Source organism: Esox lucius, chromosome 5 (genome assembly GCF_011004845.1).
Source record: "Esox lucius isolate fEsoLuc1 chromosome 5, fEsoLuc1.pri, whole genome shotgun sequence".
Classification (NCBI taxonomy): Eukaryota; Metazoa; Chordata; class Actinopteri; order Esociformes; family Esocidae; genus Esox; species Esox lucius.
The window spans coordinates 26223998-26246301 of NC_047573.1; the positions used below are offsets into that span (position 1 = coordinate 26223998).

Below are 22304 nucleotides of genomic sequence, written 5' to 3' on the forward strand. Positions count from 1 at the left end.
ACCAGGTACTGGTAGCTTTGGCACTGTGTGCAGATGCCAAGTCCTGTTGGAAAATGAAATCTGCATCTCCATAAAGTTGGTCAGCAGCAGGAAGCATGAAGTGCTCTAAAACTTCCTGGTAGACGGCTGCGTTGACCTTGGACCTCAGAAAACACAGTGGACCAACACCAGCAGATGACATGGCACCCCAAACCATTACTGACTGTGGAAACTTTACACTGGACTTCAAGCAATGTGGATTCTCTTCCTACAGACTCTGGGACCTTGATTTCCAAAGGAAATGCAAAATGTACTTTCATCAGAGAACGTAACTCAGCAGCAGTCCAGTCCTTTTTGTCTTTAGCCCAGGTGAGACACTTCTGATGCTGTGTCTTGTTCAAGAGTGGCTTGACACAAGGAATGCGACAGCTGAAACCCATGTCTTGCATACGTCTGTGCGTGGTGGTTCTTTAAGCACTGACTCCAGCTACAGTCCACTCTTGGTGAATCTTCCCCATTTTTGAATGGGTTTTGTTTCACAATCCTCTCCAGGGTGCGGTTATCCCTATTGTATGTATACTTTTTTCTACCACATCTTTTCCTTCCCTTCGCCTCTCTATTAATGTGCTTGGACACAGAGCTCTGTGAACAGCCAGCCTCTTTAGCTATGCCCTTTTGTGTCTTGCCCTCCTTGTGCAAGGTGTCAATGGTCGTCTTTTGGACAGCTGTCAAGTCAACAGTCTTCCCCATAATTGTGTTGCCTACATAACTAGATTGAGACAATTTAAAGGTTTTGGGTTAATTAGCTGATTAGAGTGTGGCACCAGGTGTCTTCAATATTGAACCTTTTCACAATATTCAAATTTTCTGTGATACTGAATTTGGGGTTTTCATTAGTTGTCATTTATAATCATCAAAATTAAAAGAAATAAACACTTGAAATATATGTCTGTGTGGAATGAATGTATACATTATACAAGTTTCACTTTTTGAATGGAATTACTGAAATAAATCAACTTTTTGATGATATTCTAATTTTAGAACCGGTACCTGTACATTAAATGTACATAGAAAGACATCAGAGCATTTGGAATGTTTATGTGTGATCAGTATGATCATAGATCATTGTTGCTGGTTGAGGAGCCTTATGACCTGAGGGAAAATACTGTGAGTCTGGAAGTGTGCCCTGATGCTCTGGTAGTGTCAACCAGACTGCAGCGGTGTGAACAGACCACAGCCTGGGTGGCTGTAGTTTTTGATGATGTTCCATGCTTTCCTAAGGCATTGTGTATGGTAGATGCCTTGCACGGAGGGGAGATGGTAGTTCTGGAGGGGGTAACAGGACCAAGGATAAGGGTTAGAGGAGTAATACATGTGAGAGATATAAACAGTAAGTTATATAAATGATGTAAATATATAAATGTGAGAGACTCTACAGGATTGCACTTAAACAATTCAACAGGTATGACTGTGAGCAAATTCTCAAAACATTAAGTAGCATCTGAAAATAAGGCTTTATTTATTGCAAATTGTGCAGTCCCAATTAAAAGTCAAACATTACACTACATATTTGCAATTATTTTTGTACATCGTCAAAAGTGACCTCACAGTTCAGCACAGTATGCCAGAGAAAAGCAGAACTGGTAATAGTGAGACAAACTCAGCTATACTCAAAGGAAATAGCAACCATCCAAATCAATGGTTTTGCTATGTAAAATCTCTATCTCTGACTTGTAATGAAATACACATTCAGTGCATTGAAATTTCAGCTTCATGTGAGATGGTTGTCAAATTTTTTTTGCCAGAACAATGTGACACTTATGTCCTGCTGACTTCTACTGTATTACATTGCTGGGATCTTTAAAATCTCCTATTTCTCTCAACCAATGACCTGCTGGTACTATTATAAAGTAACTTCCTTGTAAAAGGAAGTTACTTTACATAAGGAGTTCTATGCGGGTCCATTATCATTGAGAATGTGTTCCATTGCACACTGAAAAAATATTAAATCCTTGTCAGTGCAGTATAAAAAACTAAATATTAGAATGTGGACAATGTCCATTATCTTGTGCCTGTGGCGGGTCAGAAAATCAGAAAATAATCACGAAACCAGATGTTCCTCTCTAGCCTTGCTGATGGAGAATATCAGTAAGCAGGTTTCATTGATAAGAACCCATTCGAGTGCTGCATCTCAATAGATCAATTTCACAACCTAGTATCCTTCCCTTCATTTGCACTGATCAATAAGAATTGGACCAGGCAGGCATCTGATGCTTTCACCAATCCACATTTAGAGGGTCTTTGTATATAGATAGCTCAGTTTCATCATCATGCCATCATGACCACTAGCCTAGGTGAACTTAAATAGTTTGAGTACTCAATATAGGAACAAAATAAGGAGATAAAATTGGATTGGAACGCAATTTTTTTTTTTTTTAAGTTTACCACTTCGATTATGCTGATCACAAAGGAAATAATTCTAAATGATACAGGGCTTTCAGACAGTGTTTTTTTCAGTATATGTGGCCTTTCTGTCAGCTTGAATGACTTGGACCTCTCTTCTTATAAAGCTGTTTTTCCCAACAGAACTGCCACTCACTGGATGTTTTTTGTTTATCGTACCAATCTGTTAAATCAAGTGTGTGAAAATGCCCCGGTCAGCTGTTTCTGAGATGATCGAACCACCAAGGCCAAATTGAGTTTAATCATACATCTTCCTCATTCTAATATTTGGTCAAACAACTAAACCCCTTAATCATGTCACATGCTTTGTACATTGAATTGCAGACACATGCTTTGCTGTTTGGCTATTAGTATTAACAAGCAGGTCCAGCTAATAAAGTGGCCAGGTGAGTGTATGACATCTTTATTTAAGATTGATAATTTGACCAATTACTTTTTGTCAACTTAAATGTGAGGACTATGTATAAAAAGGGGTGTAATTCCTACATGATTTACAGTTCATGGATGTAAATACACTTAAATTATAGCTGTCAGTCTGGACTTTAACCTCTTAGTCAGTGTTTCATTTCAAGTCCAATGTGCTGGAGTACAGAGCCAAAACAACAAACTTATGTCACTGTCCAAATGCATGGATTGCACTGTAAGATGAATAAATCAAGAGTTTTCCTTTAAGTGAATTATTTGTAATTCTTTAAATTGTTTTTCTATATATTATTAAGTTCTAACAAATTGGAGCATTTCCGGCAGATAACTATATATATATATATTTTTTTTTTTAAAGAAACGCCCCTCGGTGGATCTTGAAGTCCTTTCTCATTTCCATCCCTCAAGTCATCTCCCAATCATCTCAAAACAACTGAGCCTTTTGGAAAAAGATCTGAGAGGAACTAAGGAAATAGTACGCCCGCGAATAGAACAATAGAAAACATTTGTGGTTTTAGTGGAGCTGTGGGTCCAGCCCAGACTAAGTCCTCGTCGTCCTCTATCGGTTGTAAAACTGAGATGACACCCACGCCAGGCCCCATTTGAGGTTGGTCAACATGAACTTGAGCGCTTTGGTCCACTGCTCCTCTGAGTTGAACTGGGTCTTTATGGAGTAGGAGCCGCCGCTGCCACCCGTGTCCTCAATTTTGCCCTTCTCTACGTCCATCCTGACCGGGGACAGAAAAAGACAAGTCAAACCTGAGTGTTTCGCTAAGACCAGACAAATGTGACAGACTAATCTACAGATGTTTCTTTACTATTGTCTAAGAGGCAACGTTAGGACGCTGTGTGCCAATGGTCTCACCCTCAGGAGTGTGGGCTTCAGCGTTCTATTGCGTTCCAACCACTAGAAGCCCCATAACATCTAGTCAAATCCTGAATATAGGTACATGTACATGCCGAATAAAGGGGATTCTGATGTCTCCCTAAAATAATTGAGTTGGAGTGTTTTTAAAATAAAATATCTAACAACCAGAGGGTTTCCATAAATGGCAGTACCACTGCGAGGTAAAGTAATAAAGTATGCAGATCCATCCAAACCAAATGTTTTGTAATTCCACAAATCCACACCAACACATGTACCTCTTCAATACATAAATATAAAGAAATAACCTAATTTGTTATGTGCAGGAAAATAAAGTTACGATACAAGGGAGTCTGTCATTTTTTAATATAAAATATATTTCAACTTTTGAAAGGATTCAAACTCTTCATAACATGCCAAACTTACATAATTTTGGCTTTTAGCTTTTAACAGCTTTAAAGATGAAAAACTCCAAAACCACAATATTATTTGACCGTGTGTACTAAATAATACAATGTGAAAGCAACTAAATATTAAACATTTACAAAACATTTGTTGAAATTACATTGTCTCAATGAATGCTGTTTAACAGACTATTAACCTGTAGGGCAAACAGAACCCAGTGTCTCCCTTCTCCACCTCCTCCTTGAACTGTTGCACACAGTCCAAGAAGGCCACCATGGCATGGTCAAATTTGTTGTCCCAGAAGAACCGCAGACCCCCCGAGCAATACAGAGGTAGCTCCTACACACATAGGAAAGAATAGAATATGCAAAATAAATACATATATTTATTGGCATTCTAGAGGCTGTAATTTACCAAATTAAACATGCTCTATTCACAGTAGATGGATTTGGGAAAGTGGGAAATGTATTACACTGATTACATGTAGATATGATTACAAATGCAATATATATGCGGTTAGCACATCCAATGGAACTGCAATTATCTGGCATTTAGTATAAGTAATAACTTAGAAAGGTAATTTTTACTAGCAAAAGCAGTAAAAATTGTAGTTGGTAGGCAATTGAAGGAGACCGTTTTGCTTGCCAAGTGGGTGTTCCCATGTACTGTGACGACACGTGAAAACTATTAATACTACACATATAAAAAAAAGAATACTAAAGCACTTTTTCTACACAGCCTTTCTTTTGTGACAAAAAGTTTTCTAGTTTTTCCTTTTCGCCCATGAGACTCTCAGGTCACAGACAGGCAACAAAACACTACAGCTCATAACACAGTCAAAAGACAGAAAACATAACAGATACTGCTTCCAAAGTCAAAAGTATGAAGCTCATTCTTTTGTAAAATGCTTTTTTTACGGATTAGGGCTTGTTTCGGCCAACCATTACCTTGGACTTGTCGGTGAGTGATTCCAAGTAAGAGTGGTTACCATATGGGACCAGGCGGTATCTGCGGAGAGACAACCGGCAAGACATCTTACGTTATTTCGGCATTACTTCAAAGATGTCAATGTGCATGCGTTTGTGGGTAATTAAATGTTTATGCACATGTGCTGTTTAGGGTCTATGCCTGTGTGCCCTGTATTGTGTCTCGGTAATGCCACAACCTCTGAAAGCGTAGCCCCATCTTGTTGGCCAGGGCGTGGAGCAGCAGCACCGTCTGACCCCAGGCGGCGTTGATCTCGTTCCACTCCACGGGGACGCTGGGTAGTCGGCCCAAGCGGAAGTTGTTGATGGTGCCGAACTGTCCACTGTGCCTGTCCATTGGAGACATACGGGTATTATAAATTCTCTAATTTATCGTCGTAAATGAGTGTTCCCAATTCAATAGGGACAGACAACAGGGAAGTGAAAGACAGCGGAGGCTTTGTTTTAACATTAACCCAATCGCCTCTTCAAAACAAAGGAGAGTTTTTGGTGTGTGCTTGTGCATGTGTCAGCGTGTCCGTACCAGATGTGGAAGGTGGCGTTGAAGACGTTGGTCTTCTTCAGGCGGTCCAGTTGGATCTGGCAGTAGCGCATCTGGTTGTCCACACTCTTGAGCTCATCATCCAGCTCCAGCTGCTGCCGCTTGAACTCGCTGTACTCCTTCTGGTACCTGGGATGACAAACATTACATCACATCAACACACTGGCGAAGAAAGGGTCCGAATCGACGTTCACAAGTCATTTTGCCGAAGAATGATCACCCCACGTCGTTAGCTAAATGACTCAACTGGGTCCAAATCAAATCTAGACGGTATCATCTGGGGCCTGCGGGACACCAGAGGTGGAGGAGGGATTCATTTGTGAACCTGAATTATATCTTCACTGAGTATAGGATGATTCGAAGTTTAACCATCTCCTGGTTAGCCCGCTTTTGCTCCCGACAGTCCACCGGTTTGCGTGAGTTTCCAGGGGGAGAAAGACGCATTTTTATGCTGTTGAGACAGCATGACCACAGCCAAAGTGCCTTGTACTCTCCAATATTTGGAAATAAAACATGCAGAAGCTTTCAGACTGGGGAACGGGTCGAGTCATCTGTCCGTGTTCCCAACAGACAGCTGCTACTCACTGCAGTTCCTCTGTGTCTAACTGCTGGGAGTGGATACGTCCCTGGACCAAGTCCTCGGCCACAGCCGCCCGCTGCTCCTCTACCGCTTCCAGCTCCCCCACCAGGGCCGCCTCCTCCTCGCCCAGCTTCTGGAGCTCCCGCAGCAGGCTGTCCTCCTCCTCCTCCTGCAGCTGGGACAGCAACTCCAGGCAGTTCCTGGCAGACGACGCACACACCAACAGACAAGAAAATCAAAAACAGTACACACCCACTCAGAACACAATGTACCTTATCTAAGTTATTCCATCCTGACATATTGTTGCTTAAAGAGTACATGCTTCTTAAACCCCACAGTATGTCTTGCGGGTGAACCTTGCCAAAGGAAACAGGTTACATGTTAAGGGAACCGTGTTATGTTCTGTGGACTCATACAGTCTCATGCTAGCATTCTACTGCTCACTTGTAGTTCTGGCACTCATTCTCTGTGATGTTGAGCTGTGTGTCCAGGTGGTCAAGCAGAGTGTCGGTACACTCCTCACACAGGGGGTGGTCTACGTCCGTCTGACCCGACATGATGTCAAACAGGTCGCTGGTCACCTTCAGCCTTCGACTCAGGTTCTCCATGGTGCCCCCGTCTGACGCTTCTCCGATCAGAGTGAAGCTGTTGGCGCTCTCTGTGGACATCATCCTAAACACACACACGTTGACACCAGTCATTTCCACACATACAAGCATCCTAAAACTCAGACGTTATGTAGACGGAGCAAAACCGCCTGGTCCGGAAAGATTTCTACCCTTTATGAAAGCCGTCATGTTCATGATGCCTGTGAACCCTACTAATACTAAAACCAAACCCAGACAGAAACATGAAGCCATGACCCAAACAACACGGGTCCATAACTCATGTGTTCATTAACTAACGAACCAAACATGGAAATACTCAGATGTTGTACTAACTGGTGTTGTAAAAAAGGTGTGACAGTTGGGATGGTGAGTGAGTATGAGAAGTGTACCGTCATACCTGTGTCATGTGACTGAATTTAGGGGAGACTGGGTTGTGACTGTGTGGCTTTGCATCAGAGAGACTAAACTCTGTCCCCTTTTCATTTTTTAAATATTTTTCTAATCTTCCCTGTCTCTCTTCTTGGCTGGATGACACCCCGTTCTTCCTCGGTTTGTGATGAGATGGGAATGTATAAAGCCCTGCACCAGGGAAGACATTGTATAAAAGGTGGCTATTCTGGCTAATGTGCTCTCCTTCCAGCCCAGCAATTTCAACTTATTGTGTGGGACTGCCTTAAAATTGACTTCTGGTTACAGCCTTTGACCTGGAAGATTTTGACGTTGAGGGCAGGGCATTATATTGTGTCAGTCTAGTGAGGCCAGAGGAGATTGGTAAGTTAACAATATGCTACCTTGCAGGAGGAATGTATTTTCTTGAGACTCCATCTTGTTTTGATTCCACAAAGGTTTCCTGGAGGAAAGGAGGAAAAAGATGAACCCATATAGTGTTTAGGACCCATAATTCTTAAAGGAAGGTAACGCTATGGTTATTTTTCCATCAGATCGAACCAGCCCAGTCTCACCTCTGGAACATTTTCCTCCTCATTGCTTTCTGTCTGCTTGCTGGGTGTCACTGTGACCAGTGGAGCTGATGGGACAAGAGAGACACACTCAATTTCATATGCTTCAAGTCATCTCTTCTCATCTCAGATCATATTAGATGAAAAAGCAAGGGGATCCTCCACTCCGACCTCCTCCAATAAGTTTTGAGAAAATGATAATGAGTGAGGACACAGAGTATTTTATGGAGAATTTCCCACAGATTCACAAGTCCCATCTACAACGCTTCCTCTGTAGATTTGTCTGAAGCATGCACACATAGAACAAACATACACAGAATCTTCGTATCACTCTCAAAATCTGCAACATAATGTAACTCACAAAAGTGAGTACACGCCTCACATTTTTGCAAATATTTGATTATACCTTTTCATGTGACAACACTGAGGAAATTACTCTATGCTAGAATGTAAAGTAGTGAGTGTACACCTTGTATAACAGTGTACATTTGCTGTCCCCTCAAAATAACACAACACAGCCATTAATGACTAAACCGCTGCGCACGTGAGGGAACCATGAATGCCAACATGTACTGTGACATACTAAAGCAGGGCATGACCCCCCCCCCCCCCCCTTCGGAGACTGGGCCGCAGGGCAGTATTCCAACATGATAAAGACTCCAAACACACCTCCAAGACGACCACTGCCTTGCTAAAGAAGCGGAGGGTAAAGGTGATGGACTGGCCAAGCATGTCTCCAGACCTAAACCATATTGAGCATCTGTGGGGCATCCTCAAACAGAAGGTTGAGGAGCTCCATGCCCAACAGGGTTAAGGCAGTGCTAGAAAATAATGGTGCCCACACAATATATTGACACTTTGGGCTCAATTTGGTAATTTTCACTAGGGGTGTACTTATACAAGCTGTACACTCACTACTTTACATTGTAGCAAAGTGTCATTTCTTCAGTGTTTTCACATGAAAAGATATAATCAAATATCTATAAATGTGAGGGTTGTACTTACTTTTTTGAGATACTGTACACTCAGGTAAACATACCAATCAGTTCCTGGATGGTGACACGGTCAAGTACGTTGAAAGACGTATCCAGCTTAAGAGGCTGACTGCAGCGCTGACACACAAAGCTGACCTGCATGGTTGTACTGGAGGACTTGGAGCCCTCCATATCAACACTGGAAAGACAATGAACGCTTTCAGCTGGCAGACCAACAACACTCGTGACTGGTTTACTTTAGATGGTGGCACTGGTGAGCCAAATATGAGTTGGTACAAAACTGTGCTGTATGTTAAATCTCTGCTTCAGTAAAAACTCAAATTACTTTATGAGTATATGAATAAATAGCAGGGATATGTCGTGCAATTCTATGGAATGTTGGCTTGCTAATAAACAACTTGGCATTTCATTTGTCAGCAAGTAACCGTACTAGCTAAGCTAACGAACGTTAGCTTGTTACCAGCAACATACGGTACTCAGCGATTACATTAAATTGCAACAAACACAATGTCAGTAGGAAAGACTTACAATATTTACGTACATCATAAAGACGCAATTAAGTGTGTCAGAAAATGCGCCTTTATTTACAATTACACATGACTTAAGAGTTTTCTTACCCAATTACTTCCTTTATTGTTGTTTTTGACGGATATGACGCGATACCATTCCTCGCGAAAGGAAGTTGACATCTCTCAATGGGCGGGGTAGGGTCACGTGTCAAAATAGTTGCGGGAAAACCAAACTCGTTCAAGGCTGTGATGTAAGTTGTTCTCTTTCCTTCGTATGGAGCAATCAGTCAATATTTTTGTCAGATGTAGTGTAACAAGCTTAATTTTCTATATTGGTGATCGTATTTAAAGCATAGAGTAGCGTAATTTATGACATTACTTGCTTTCCCATCTATACTCTACAACTGGAGTTGTGTTACTAACCGCGCTAGCATGCTAACCAAAGCAACAAAAGTGTGTGACATAACCTACCCCGGGCTGCTTGTTAGCTATCCCTACAATTAAATAATAGTCTTGTTTATCTTGATTTCGTACTCTATTTGACAAATGAATCAACTCTATACGATTAACGTTAGATATCTAATTAACTAGTTTGCTTCATCATAAGCAAACTCAAAGGGTTTCTTTTCGCTAGGCTTATAGATAACATACCCGCAAAATGCTACTTGTTAGAGAAGATCAACTAGCTACCCTCCTTCATGAAAAGCTACAAAGTTAATATAAATACGCCTCGTTGTCAGGGTTGTTATTAACAAATGAAATCACCCATACGTAGCTACAATTCTGCTGCATACGAGTGCATGTACACCATGAAACTGCCAAAGGCTGAAGATGTCAAACGGGGGATCTCTGTCATCTGGGATACATTGCAGTGCCCTATATGGTGAGTGTGACAGCAGAGTATACTAGCGATTACCGTATGATTGTGTATAAGTGTGTTTATGTTCCTTATACTAGTGTGGTCGATAGTTAAATGTTGTTTAAAATTAAAGTAGTTTTTTGCCTTAGAAACATTAGGAAGTAGACAATTGTAAACCTGTTCCCATTTTGATCTTTGGTTTTGTTTTATGTAGTTTGGACTTGATGAGTACACCTGTATCTACAAAATGTGACCACCAGTTTTGCAAGTAAGTATGCTTTTTTTTTTTTTTTTTTGCTGTCATCCAAAATCATGTTTCTGCTAGTTCATAACTCATTTGTACAAGCACTCATCTTTTGCGGTCTTCTTGAGTAGGTTTTGTATGATGAAGCTTTTGGACAGCAGTAAGAGAAAGGAGGCCAACTGTCCAGTTTGTAATACAAAGATCAATAAAAGGTATGGTGTTTTGACTAGATAAACAACATAATAGTGTCTTCATAATGAGGAAATGTAGAGAAACTTTGTACTCTGCCTCTTTTCTAATTTACAAATGGGTAATAAAGAATTGTTATCTGAGCCCGGAGTGTTTTCTGAACCAAATGTGAGGGACCTGTCTGCATTTGTCCAATGGAAACTCTCAGTAATTTCTCAAGAATACATTTTGTTTGTGTGTGTAGGAGTTTGCAGGAGAGCCCTGGTTTCCAGAGACTTGTGGAGGGATTGCAGAATCTGGTCCAGGCCTATGAGCAAGACACCAACACTACCTGTAAGCCGTATAGTTTACTCTCCATGGTCAAAGCGTGTAACTGATTTGTCTTCTTTCTTTAATGTTGGAGATGTCATGTGACACGCTTTTGATCATTTTCTTTTGGAGAATAGGCAATAACCTAATGTGGCTGGAATTTTACCAGCCAAAATCCCATCTCAATTTCTCTTATTCTATCCCTTTTAGACTTCACTGGAATGTACCAGATGAGGAGTCACATGAGGTCTGTATGAATAAAAAAAAAATGGAATAAAGCCAGTTACAACAATCGGATGTTTACTCTAACCCAGTCCATATCTAATCTGCTGTCTCATTTTTCATATAAATTATAATGTTATTACATTTCTCAAAAAATACTCTCCTCCCAAGTGTCACAGAGACTGTGCAAAAGAAAACCACCCGTGATGTCTCTGAGGACGTCTGGGAAACTGACCGTGCCGATGATGAGGATGAAGGACATGGTGACCTTCCAATGTCCTGCTCGTCAACTGTAGCAGGTTTGAGATTTATTTTATTATTTTGTTATCCAATCTGGGTTGTCCCAAAAAAATTATAATGAAGTAATAAAAAGGATTATTAGTGACAAGAATCGTGTGTAAATTCCTTTCTCATAACTAAAATAGTAATAAAAACAATCAAATACATTTAGAAAAAATTATTAATTCCACAACAAAAAAAAAGGCATCAGTTAACATGCAGTCTCCAACTTTTGCGGTTTTTCCCATAGTTCTGGCCTAACCATTGGTTTCTATCGGTTTCGTGGGGGTATGTGTTTAGATCTTCCTGAGTTATACATAGTTGCGCTGACCACTGGGCTATGCAGCAGCTTGGCACTGCAAGTTAATTTTCCAAATGCAAACATGCAAGTACTTGTGTTAATGGATTTATTACGTCTTTGTGTGTGCCAATCAACATAATTGCAAAAATGCCGGCACTCAACAGCAAGACACATCATTCACCCATGTTTTTGCACCATGTGTTATATTACAGGACCAAATTTCATTGCCTAATGGCATATTATAACAAAAACCATCAACGCATTCAATTGTGGTGATAATTATCCATAGCAGCCTAGTAAATATTGTCTCATTCAGATTCCTGGGAATATGCATCTACATCTTCATGAGTTTTACAGAATTGTTTAGAAGGAAACTACAGTGTTGTGTTGAATGAGTGGGCACATAAAAAAACAACAATAAAAAGTACTGCCTCCACCTTGCAGAGATGCAGAGACGGCTGCTCTTACTACTATGCTACACATTAGCTTGCCATTGTCAGCGAATGTTCTATGTACAACTAATAGCACTAATGCATGTGCCAATCGCCGTAATTTTGAAAATGCTGGTTCTCAATAGAAAGACACATTAGAAAAAAGTCATAAACCCTGCAAATGGTATATGAATTAGATACATTGGTCATTTATAAGAAATGCCCCCTCAGTCATTTAATCCTGGAGTCGGGACTGTAGCCAATTCATGGCTATGATAAATAAACTGTCAACATTAGTTTACATTGTAATGTTAATGAAAAATGCTGGTGTATAATCATATTATAAATGTATCATTCAGTTTATTGTTGATCTTATCAATTCAGGCAATTTATGTTGATTCTAGTGTGTTGTCAATTGTCCTGTAAGTCGCTCTGGATTAGTGTCTGCTATATTAGTAAAATGTAAAAAACTAAAATATCCTGTAACAATATTATTAATGAAAACATGTATTAGTATATTAGGTCATATTAGTCACCATTAGGCCTATCTTTCAGCTAAGGAAGGCTATGCAAAGCTAATGGGTCTTCAAGATTCTTGCCCTGTGAATTTGGATGAGGACAGCAGCCTGGATGCCAAACCTCCAGCCAGTGAAAAAGAAACAAAAGACTCTAAAGCCAGCACCTCTAAAACTGAGAAACAGAATCCAGAATTTGAACCAGGAATAACCAAGATTGTTGAAAGAGCTCCTCCACAAACCAGAAATCAAGAAAATAAGTTAACCCCTCATCTTACAGATTCATTATGCTATCCTGAAGAAGTTGAAAACCATCCTGTGAGACGATCTCTGAGGAATAACAAAAGAGAGTCATTGAGCCAGACCAACATTTTTGAGCAGAGACAGAAGAAAAGTCTTGAGAAAGTGTCTGAATGGCTCATTAAGACATCTGAGAATGTTGAAAACGCAGAGTGCTCTCGTGACTCAAATGCAAATAGTTCTTCTCCCTCCTCACCTTTAGAGGATCACCTCATAAATAAGGAGGATAGTCCAAATAGAAAAGAGCGCTGGAAATGTCTTGAGGAGCAGGTTTTTGGGGCTGTTTACAAACGGGACCGAAGGGGGAACCGTAGCTTTTCACCACAGAACAGAGTGATCGCAGACCCTCAACCACCCTGTCTGATGAAAGAAGCTAAGATCCTGATGAAACTTCCCCAAAAGAGGCTAAATAAACTAACACCTGCTGACTTTGTCAAGAGACTAAGATCAGCGGAGAATGATGACATTGTCATGAATGAACCACCTGAAGAACATACCTTAAATGACATGGCTAATGACACGACAGAGTTGACTTATAATGGAGTTGACCTGCAAGGAGAAAAGCTTAATGAGTTGTCAGAAGATGACGTTAAGGACATTCCTGTGTTCAGTGTGCCACCTCAGAAAACAGGGAGGAAAACAAGCAAAAAGGTGAAAGGTAAATGGCAGGACATTGATGGGGAATTCCAAGTGAAAGGGAAAGTGAATTTGGCAAATAACAAGCAAAAAAATCCTTGCAGGAAAAAAGGTGAAAACTCCAAAGGCGAGAATAACAAAGCAGCCAAAATGCCAAAGCCTTTGGTTCTTGTGGGTGTTGAAGAGGGTGAAAGTGATTCTGTTGCAATACCTAAGAGCAGACCTTTAGGCCAGATTGAGGTCCAGATTGAGAGTTATCCGATCAGTGAAGACATTGGAAGCCCAATAATGAGGAAAACGAGGAGGAGTCAGAGACTTCAGCTCTTCACAGAGGAGGTACAAGGGAGTAAAAACATTATTGGCACTTCAAGATCCATAAAGCTTCCATGTCCTGATTCAGACTGCAGTGAGATGCAGCAGTCAGATGTGGCGGAAGAAGACACTAACATGGAGAATGTGGTTTCTGTGCGGAACCAAAATCCAGAAAAGGCTGTTAGGAAAAATGGATGTGTTTTGTATGAAGACATCAGAGGGATTGACAACTTGGAATGTAGCGAGAAAACATCCTGTGAAATCATTGAGGCACAGGAAGGGTCCCTTGTTGAGAAGGAGTCCATTGCTGTAGTCCCAAATACAGAAAGTCTTTGTCAAACTGATGTTACTGGTTCAGTCGCTTTGGTATCAAGTTCAAGAAGTTTACCTGAGGCAGGTGTCCTATTGTCAGTGCCTGATAGTATGAATCCAAGTAATCCTATTATCAAACCATCAGATGATTCAAGATCGATTGTACCACATGAGACTTCAGCCAGTCAAGCCAAATGCATTAATATGGTGGAGGATGACCGAAATGACAGTGAGTTAGACACTGAGCAACTGCTGAAGAGCTTCAAAGCAACCAAAAGAAAATCATTCCACCTTGGGAGTCCAAGTATCAAGAGAAGTTCCTTCTTGTCCAACAAAGAAAATGCAACCCCTGTAAAGATTCAAACCAGCACAGATATAGAAACAGGAAAACAGCAGGAATTTCCTAATACAACGGAGTGTCTTACTTTCCAGTCGGATTCAAGGAACAGGGTGGAATATGAACATTCTAGCTGCAGTGATTTCATCCCACCTTCATGTTCCCCTAACTATTCTTTCCAAGAAGCAGCTCAGAGCAGTCATAGAAGGTTCCCAAAGTCTCTTGTTACCAGACCAACACAGGAATTTGTTAAGTCTTTAAACCATAGTGCCTGTGATACGACTCAGGAAGTTTGCAGCAACAGAGAAAGTGTCCAGAGTCCCAAAAAAATGGAAAAAACCCCAGTGGAAACTCACCACCAAGCTGTGGATTCTGGTATGCTCTTTCCAGCTTTGGATGCCTCTGTGGAAGCTCTACTAGATCCAACACCTGAAGCTTCAAAGCAACTTACGGTCCCAAAGGATAGACTGTCATACACTGTGGAGGACAACTTGTGGAAATGTTCAACAGAACTGGAGAGTAACCACAGTAAAGAACCAGAGATGGCAGTGGAACCAGACAAAAGGTGCCCAGTGAACTCTAATGGAAACATAGCAAATACAGAGTCCTCATTAACTCCAGATGACCTCCTTCCGACAATTGCCCAATCGGTAGTTATTCGAGAAGCAGAGAGGGTTAAAGAAAGTGGAGAGGGAAGCTCTCACTCCTCCATCCCCATCAGCCTAAAGCAAAGGAAAAGAAGGAAGTCGCAGAAACTGGAATCTTCTTCAGAGTCTGACAACAGTGGGGAGGAGGAACTGCCTCCCCTTGTGCAAATTTTCAGACATTCGGCTTGCCCAACTGAGGAGGAATCTGTCAATTTGCTTGAAGACCAGGCCAGGGAACAAATAAACTCCCAGGGGTCTAGAGCTGATTGTACCTGGGCTGCCGCCAAAGATGTGCTGCAAGACGTCAGTCCTCTCCACTGTCCCAGTCCTGACAGTGTCCCCACCAGCCAAGCATCTGTGGACCTGTTTGGCACACCAGAAGATGGTAAGTCAACTTTTTAACCCCAAAGTATATCCATCCTCTTGGTATATGATTGATCAAAACCAAAATTATCCAAATTAATTTAGAGTTGTTTCACATTTTTCAGGTGAAGTTACAGCAGGTGTCAATGGTCTGACACAGGAATCTTCACAATTTTCGAACGAATTTATTACCACTCAGGTAAGGATGTTTATATTTCGCTGTTCTTTCCCTTGTTTCACTACATATTTGTCGCAGCGTACAGTGAGTAGATACTTTTATTATATATTTACCTTAAGCAGTAGTAGTTTGCAGTATTTTGTGCTTTCTGCTGCAATGACGCTTCATGTCCAATAGATGGCAGACAGTGATTGCAGCTTTTAACACCAAGCTGTCACTGCTCGGAAGACAGACTGCCTGGGCATGTAAATAATGTTCCCCTCAGCATCTTTCTAAATTGCATTTCATTTATGTTAGAGAAATGCGGCTGAGGAGATGATTCACATTTTATGTCCCATCCATCTTGATGCCTTCCTACTTTTATCTATCTGCTCTTTTTGATTGGGGCTTGGTTAATGGAGTTTTAGACAGCAAGGAGTGAGAGGGGTTTGGAGGCAGACTTATTCACAGCTGTACCCCCAGTTGATACATTGGGGCTCTGAGAAAAGTGCTTTTCTACATGTGTCCGTGCACTGTATATGTTGGAGACGCATTCTGACTATACTATTAGCTGTTATGATAGAATAGGATCTCACCCATTCCATCTCTTGGCCTCAAATAGTGTTTACTCACCTGTTGTTACTCTGGCTCTGTCTGGTTCTGGCCCATTGCCCAGTCATGACTAGTGAGTAATGGGCTTAGCCAAAGCTCTCATGTGTCTAGGTTGCCTCGGGCATGGCTTCAAGCCTTTCAGGGCTGAAGTCATCCATATCTGATCCAGGTACCCCTAGGTTTGTCCAGAGACACGGGATGCATTTCAGCATTGTCTGCCTGTCTATCTATCTATCCCCCACCACCCCAAAAAATGATGGGCCTTGATAGGATGTTCATACATAAAGTTTGGTTAAGCTGACAACCAGGTTTAGAGGCACTTTAACCATAACAAACATCTGTCAAATGAGTTCAAAATAAAATAAATGCTGCTCATTCCCATTTGTTTGATGCCTTTATTGTTGAAGTGCCTCAAAACTCACCATGACATTTTTGTTATGTTCCCATGACATTTGTTAAGTATCATGTCAATCACCCACCAAGATATGAACCCTAATAACAGCCAATAACTAAAGGGAAATGCAGATTCTTTGTTTAAAAAATAGCTTTGAGACCAAACTATTTACAGTTTTTCTCATACGTTTGCATACCCTTGGAGTATTGGTAATATATGTACCATTTGTAAAGAAAACATGAGTGAGCAGGCAAAACAAAACATGGCCACAAAGATTTTTTTTTACTGACCCCTGTTCAAAAGTCTGCATACCCATATTTCTTAATACTGTGTATTGCCCCATTTAGCATCAATGACAGCGTGCAGTCTTTTGTAATAGTTGTCTATGAGGCCCTCAGTTCTTGCAGGTGGTATAGCTGCCCCTTCTTCTTGGCAAAAGGCCTCCAGGTCATGCAAAGTCTTTTGTCATCTTGCATGAACCACACATTTGAGATCTCCCCAGAGTGGCTGGATGATATTAAGGTCAGGAGACTGTGATGGCCACTCCAGAACCTTCACCTTTTTCTGCTGTAACCACGGGAGGGTCAATTTGGACTTGTGCTTAGGGTCATTGTCGTGCTGGAAGGTCCAAGAGCATCCCATGCAAACCCAAAACATCAGTGAGCCACCACCATGCTTCACAGTGGGGGTGGTATTCTGTTCATTATAGGCCTTTTTGACCCCACTCCAAACATAGCGCTTATGGTTGTGACTATGAAGCTCTGTTTTGGTCTCGTCACTCCAAATTACAGTGTGCCAGAAGCTGTGAGGTGTGTCAAGGTGTTGTAACCAGGATTTTCTGTGGCATTGGCGCAGTAAAGGCTTCTTTCTGGCAACTCGACCATGCAGCTAATTTTTTTTCAAGTATTGTCTTATTGTGCTCCTTGAAACAACCACACTGTCTCCTGAGGTTACCTGTGGGTTGTTCTTTGTATCCCGAACCATTCTTCTGGCAGTTTTGGCTTTAATCTTTCCTGGTCTACCTGACCTTTGCTTGGTATCAAGATATTCTTGAATTTTCCACTTCTTAATAAGATATTGAACAGTACTGACTGGCTTTTGCAAGGCTTTTGATATCTTTTGATATCCTTTTCTGTTTTTATAAAGTTCCATTACCTTGTTACGCAGGTCTTTTGACAGTTCTTTTCCGCTCCCCATGGCTCAGTAACTTGCCTGCTCAGTGCATCCACATGAGAGCTAACAAACTCATTGACTATTTATACACAGACACTAATTGCAATTTCAAAATCCACAGGTGTGGGAAAGTCCACTTTAATTGTCATTTTCACCTGTGTGTGTCCCCTTGTGTGTCTGTAACAAGGCCAAACACACAAGGGTATGTAAAATATTGATCAGGGTCATTTGGGTGATTTCTGTTATGATTATGATTTAAAAAGGAGCCAAACAACTATGTGATAATACAAACCCTATTCCAAAAAAGTTGGGACACTGTACAATTGTGAATAAAAACAGAATGCAGTGATGTGGAAGTTTAACATTTCAATATTTTATTTAGAATACAACATAGATGACATATCAAATGTTTAAACTGAGCAAATGTATCACTTCAAGGGAAAAATCACTTGATTTTAAATTTCATGGCATCAACACATCTCAAAAAAGTTGGGACAAGGCCATGTTTACCACTGTGTGGCATCCCCTCTTCTTTTTATAACAGACTGCAAACGTCTGAAGTTGCAGTCTGTTATAAAAGTTGCAGTCTGGGGACTGAAGTTGCTCAAGTTTATGAATAGGAATGTTGTCTCATTCTTGTCTAATACAGGCTTCTAGTTGCTCAACTGTCTTAGGTCTTCTTTGTCGCACCTTCCTCTTTATGATGCGCCAAATGTTTTCTATGGGTGAAAGATCTGGACTGCAGGCTGGCCATTTCAGTACCTGGATCCTTCTTCTATGCTGCCATGACATTGTAATTGATGCAGTATGTGGTCTTGCATTGTCATGTTGGAAAATGCAAGGTCTTCCCTGAAAGAGACGACATCTGGATGGGAGCATATGTTGTTCTAGAACTTGGATATAACTGTCAGCTTTGATGGTGCCTTTCCAGATGTGTAGGCTGCCCATGCCACACGCACTCATGCAACCCCATACCATCAGAGATGCAGACTTCTGAACTGAGCGCTGATGACAACTTGGGTTGTCCTTGTCCTCTTTAGTCCGGATGACATGTTTTCCAAAATGAACTTAAAATTTTGATTTGTCTGACCACAGAACACTTTTCGACTTTGACACAGTCCATTTTAAATGATCCTTGGCCCAGAGAAAATGCCTGCGCTTCTGGATCCTGTTTAGATACGGCTTCTTTTTTGACCTATAGAGTTTTAGCCGGCAACGGCGAATGGCACGGTGGATTGTGTTCACCGACAATGTTTTCTGGAAGTATTCCTGAGCCCATGTTGTGATTTCCATTACAGTATCATTCCTGTATGTGATGCAGTGCCGTCTGAGGGCCCGAAGATCACGGGCATCCAGTATGATTTTCCGGCCTTGACCCTTACGCACAGAGATTGTTCCAGATTCTCTGAATCTTTGGATGATATTATGGACTGTAGATGATGATAACTTCAAACTCTTTGCCATTTTTCTCTGAGAAACTCCTTTCTAATATTGCTCCACTATTTTTCGCCGCATCATTGGGGGAATTGGTGATCCTCTGCCCATCTTGACTTCTGAGAGACACTGCCACTCTGAGAGGCTCTTTTTATACCCAATCATGTTGCCAATTGACATAATAAGTTGCAAATTGGTCCTCCAGCTGTTCCTTGTCTGTACATTTAACTTTTCCGGCCTCTTATTGCTACCTGTCCCAACTTTTTTGGAATGTGTTGCTCTCATGAAATCCAAAATGACCCAATATTTGGCATGACATTACAAAATGTCTCACTTTCAACATTCGATATGTTATCTATATTCTATTGTGAATTAAATATACGTTTATGAGATTAGAAAATTATTCCATTCCTTTTTTACTCACAATTTGTACAGTGTCCCAACTTTTTGGGAATCGGGTTTGTAAATGGCTTCATTTGATTACTTTCCTTAGCAGTTTCTTTTGCATGATTAGTCATATTTTCAAAATCAATGCCAAAATTTCACAATTTCTGAGTACAACTTATGAGTACAGGGTGCCTGGAGGGAAATGAGTATTTTATGAGTACAACTGTACATGCACAATCAGGCTCCACTGAGCGGCGGATGTTGTTGCATCTCAAACATCTCAAAAAACCTTGGGTTCATCTAGCTAATCCAGTGGCACATTATTGATAATACTTCACACTATCAGAGAAATGAAATAACTGATGTATAATAGCATTGCCCCTTTAACCCATTACAGTGTAAAGGCAACAGATGTTTCACTTTAGCTGTGCACCAGCGCTGCCCAGCTGAGGATCTCAACTGTTCAGCCATCCATTTTCTGTGTTTGAGGGGTGCGAAGTCCATTTCATTTCCCTCCAGTCACCCTTTCCCACTCTTGATTGTGCCATTTGAGTTTATTTCCCTTTATGTTAACAAACCCAAAATGCTTGTGGTGAACTTTCCCTGGGAAAGGATAAAATGGACTCAATGGAATACAATGGTTTATAAAGAATGCAACTTCTTGGTCATGGGGTTCAGTTCTCATTTTCAACACGTATCACAACTTTAGCAATTTTGAAAAAATGTAATTAAAATAACATCTGAAAGTGTAGAAATTCTGGTAATAAATGATCCATATCAATAGCCGTAGATCATTTTCATCACTAGTACAGGGCATTGTGTCCCCTCTCTTCTGTAGCAAAAAGTTGCAATGCAGGAGGAGTTGCTGAGGCTGGAGAGGATGATGGCGCTGGTGTCTGAGGCGCTGCAGAAGAAGGAGAGTTCTCCTGTGGACAGAGTCACCCCCATGCTCCCAAATGGCCCAGTGCTGCCACAACCAGACAATTCCACAGGTACGGACCAGGGCTTTTTTCAGGACAGTGTCACATTTCCTAGCGTGTTAATAGAAATAGTTTTACAGAATGAACAGCATTGTTGTTGCGTGGAGTTGGGACTCATTTCAGGTTGGTTTACCCTATGAGGCAAGTTAGCAAATAAGTTGATGTTAAAAAAATCATCTGCTGACCAGATTATTATTATTTTTTTGTCTTGCCAGGCATTGATCTCCAGACGACCACACAATGTGGCAAGGATAATGGAAAGAGATTGGACGCCAGGTGAGCCTTTGTGTAATTTATAAACGCTTCAGTGCTTCACGGTTAACTGTCTTCACAATCGACCAGGCTTTTTGGTTGGGTTTTGCTAACTCTTACATCAATCATTGTCAGGGTTTTTGAAAACCATACATTTTGTCACAAATAAAGGCTTCATTTTGTCTTATGTTTTTTTCTTTCATGAAACTCAGCCCAACACAAAAACAGCATTGCCACCCACTGTGTTCAGAATGTAGGAAATCACACTTCGAATGACAAGTTCACTTTTCACTCCCAGCATGATCATCATTATCTCAAGCTGCTTTCTTATGAGCCATCACCACAACAGCAAGTTTTTAGAATCCAAGATTTATCGAGGCGTGAGTTATAGAGGGTGCTGAGTGTCGTTAGCTGCAACCTTTAGGCAATATACACTGATTTAAATTTCAACAGACTAAGGCCCAATCCCGAATGCAACCCTTTGCCCTGCTCTCTTCTCCCTGGGGGTCAGATTGGTGTAGGCAGTATGGTATTGGCGTCATCTTGTCCAGGGATTTACTAGGAGGTCGTTACCAAATAACCTTAACCAGTCAAATCTTCTCAGATTTCCCCAAAAACACACTTTAAGAGGGATTGCCATGTAATTGCTTTCTTCCTCGGACTGAGGAAAGTCTGAAAAATTTTGCCGCACATTAGCTTAGCTTGTGTTAGCTGATGTCTTTGCGTTCGCTAGCTTTGTGTCTGCCTGGTGCATTTTTGGAGGGTGGAGGGTGATGTGTCTTGGTGGACAGGCGGATATGCTGTAGAGAATAAAAAGGTAATTAGCAGCTGCATCTTATTTGTCATTTGGAGCACTTAGAGGGAGACTTGCGTTGCCACAGTAATTTATCTCTCCTGCTTGACTGGGTCTCCCAATCTCACCCGAATCCCTCTCCTCGCAGGGTTCTAAGTGCTGGCCTCTGGGGGAGGGAGGGAGAGGAAAGACTGGGATCATGTGAGAAACAAGTTTGCTGGCTTTTCTGTTGTTGTGGCTGAAGACATGGAGGATATTGGTGAATGATAAAGAATGCGGTGCCCATGGCATGAAACCTTGTCTGCAGTCATCTAGGAACTGGTCATTTAAATTCAGGCCTTGTCAAAATGTCGTATAACTTTATTCTGATCATAGTGTCATTTCCCACAGCAGAGGACAGTCGATTTGATGTGCAAAGAGAAGCAATTTAACATTGTTATAATGGGTTATATTCCATTGAATAACAAGAGTGAAAAGGATTTACTCATAACCGTTTCAGACCTCTGAACAACACATTTCTTAACGACGTGTGCATCTGTCATTGTCTCCTCCT

General features: G+C 41.2%; 2 protein-coding genes across 5 annotated transcripts in view; one reads left to right on the forward strand and one right to left on the reverse strand.

Annotated features, from left to right (window-relative positions):
• Positions 1 to 1474: 1474 nt before the first annotated feature.
• Positions 1475 to 9474, reverse strand: becn1 (beclin 1, autophagy related). 2 transcript variants are annotated; one of them, XM_010904552.5, is made up of 11 exons: positions 9422 to 9474; positions 8849 to 8982; positions 7813 to 7877; positions 7642 to 7700; positions 6687 to 6914; positions 6248 to 6442; positions 5645 to 5791; positions 5301 to 5450; positions 5083 to 5143; positions 4332 to 4474; positions 1475 to 3593 (listed from the first exon to the last, which is right to left on the reverse strand). In XM_010904552.5, exons 2-11 carry the CDS (start codon positions 8973 to 8975, stop codon positions 3425 to 3427), a joined length of 1344 nt encoding a protein of 447 aa, XP_010902854.1. In that variant the 5' UTR covers positions 8976 to 8982; positions 9422 to 9474; the 3' UTR covers positions 1475 to 3424. The 2 variants fall into 2 exon arrangements, with proteins under 2 accessions (XP_010902854.1, XP_019902406.1); XM_020046847.3 differs by lacking the exon at positions 9422 to 9474 and adding an exon at positions 9333 to 9400.
• LOC105030602 (BRCA1 DNA repair associated) overlaps positions 8963 to 22304 on the forward strand; it is a 39498-nt gene continuing 26156 nt past the window's right edge. The window contains exons 1-11 of one of the 3 annotated variants that reach the window (XM_020046845.3): positions 8963 to 9057; positions 10089 to 10196; positions 10387 to 10440; positions 10548 to 10628; positions 10850 to 10938; positions 11125 to 11161; positions 11308 to 11435; positions 12703 to 15591; positions 15695 to 15768; positions 20565 to 20718; positions 20922 to 20982. In XM_020046845.3, coding sequence (XP_019902404.2) covers positions 10114 to 10196; positions 10387 to 10440; positions 10548 to 10628; positions 10850 to 10938; positions 11125 to 11161; positions 11308 to 11435; positions 12703 to 15591; positions 15695 to 15768; positions 20565 to 20718; positions 20922 to 20982 — 3650 coding nt within the window. In that variant the 5' untranslated portion in view covers positions 8963 to 9057; positions 10089 to 10113. Of the gene's footprint in view, positions 9058 to 9484; positions 9565 to 10088; positions 10197 to 10386; positions 10441 to 10547; positions 10629 to 10849; positions 10939 to 11124; positions 11162 to 11307; positions 11436 to 12702; positions 15592 to 15694; positions 15769 to 20564; positions 20719 to 20921; positions 20983 to 22304 lie in introns of those variants that run through there. The other 2 variants (XM_013133832.4, XM_020046846.3) reach the window with 2 other exon arrangements.

Coding starts and splice junctions, on each gene's coding strand:
- becn1 (XM_010904552.5), bottom strand. CDS start 8,975: ATGGAGGGCTCCAAGTCCTCCAGTACAACCATGCAGGTCAGCTTTGTG. Junction 7,878..8,848: donor CACCATCCAGGAACTGATTG/GTATGTTTACCT, acceptor TTGTCCCATCAG/CTCCACTGGTCACAGTGACA. Junction 6,443..6,686: donor AATGAGTGCCAGAACTACAA/GTGAGCAGTAGA, acceptor GTCGTCTGCCAG/GAACTGCCTGGAGTTGCTGT.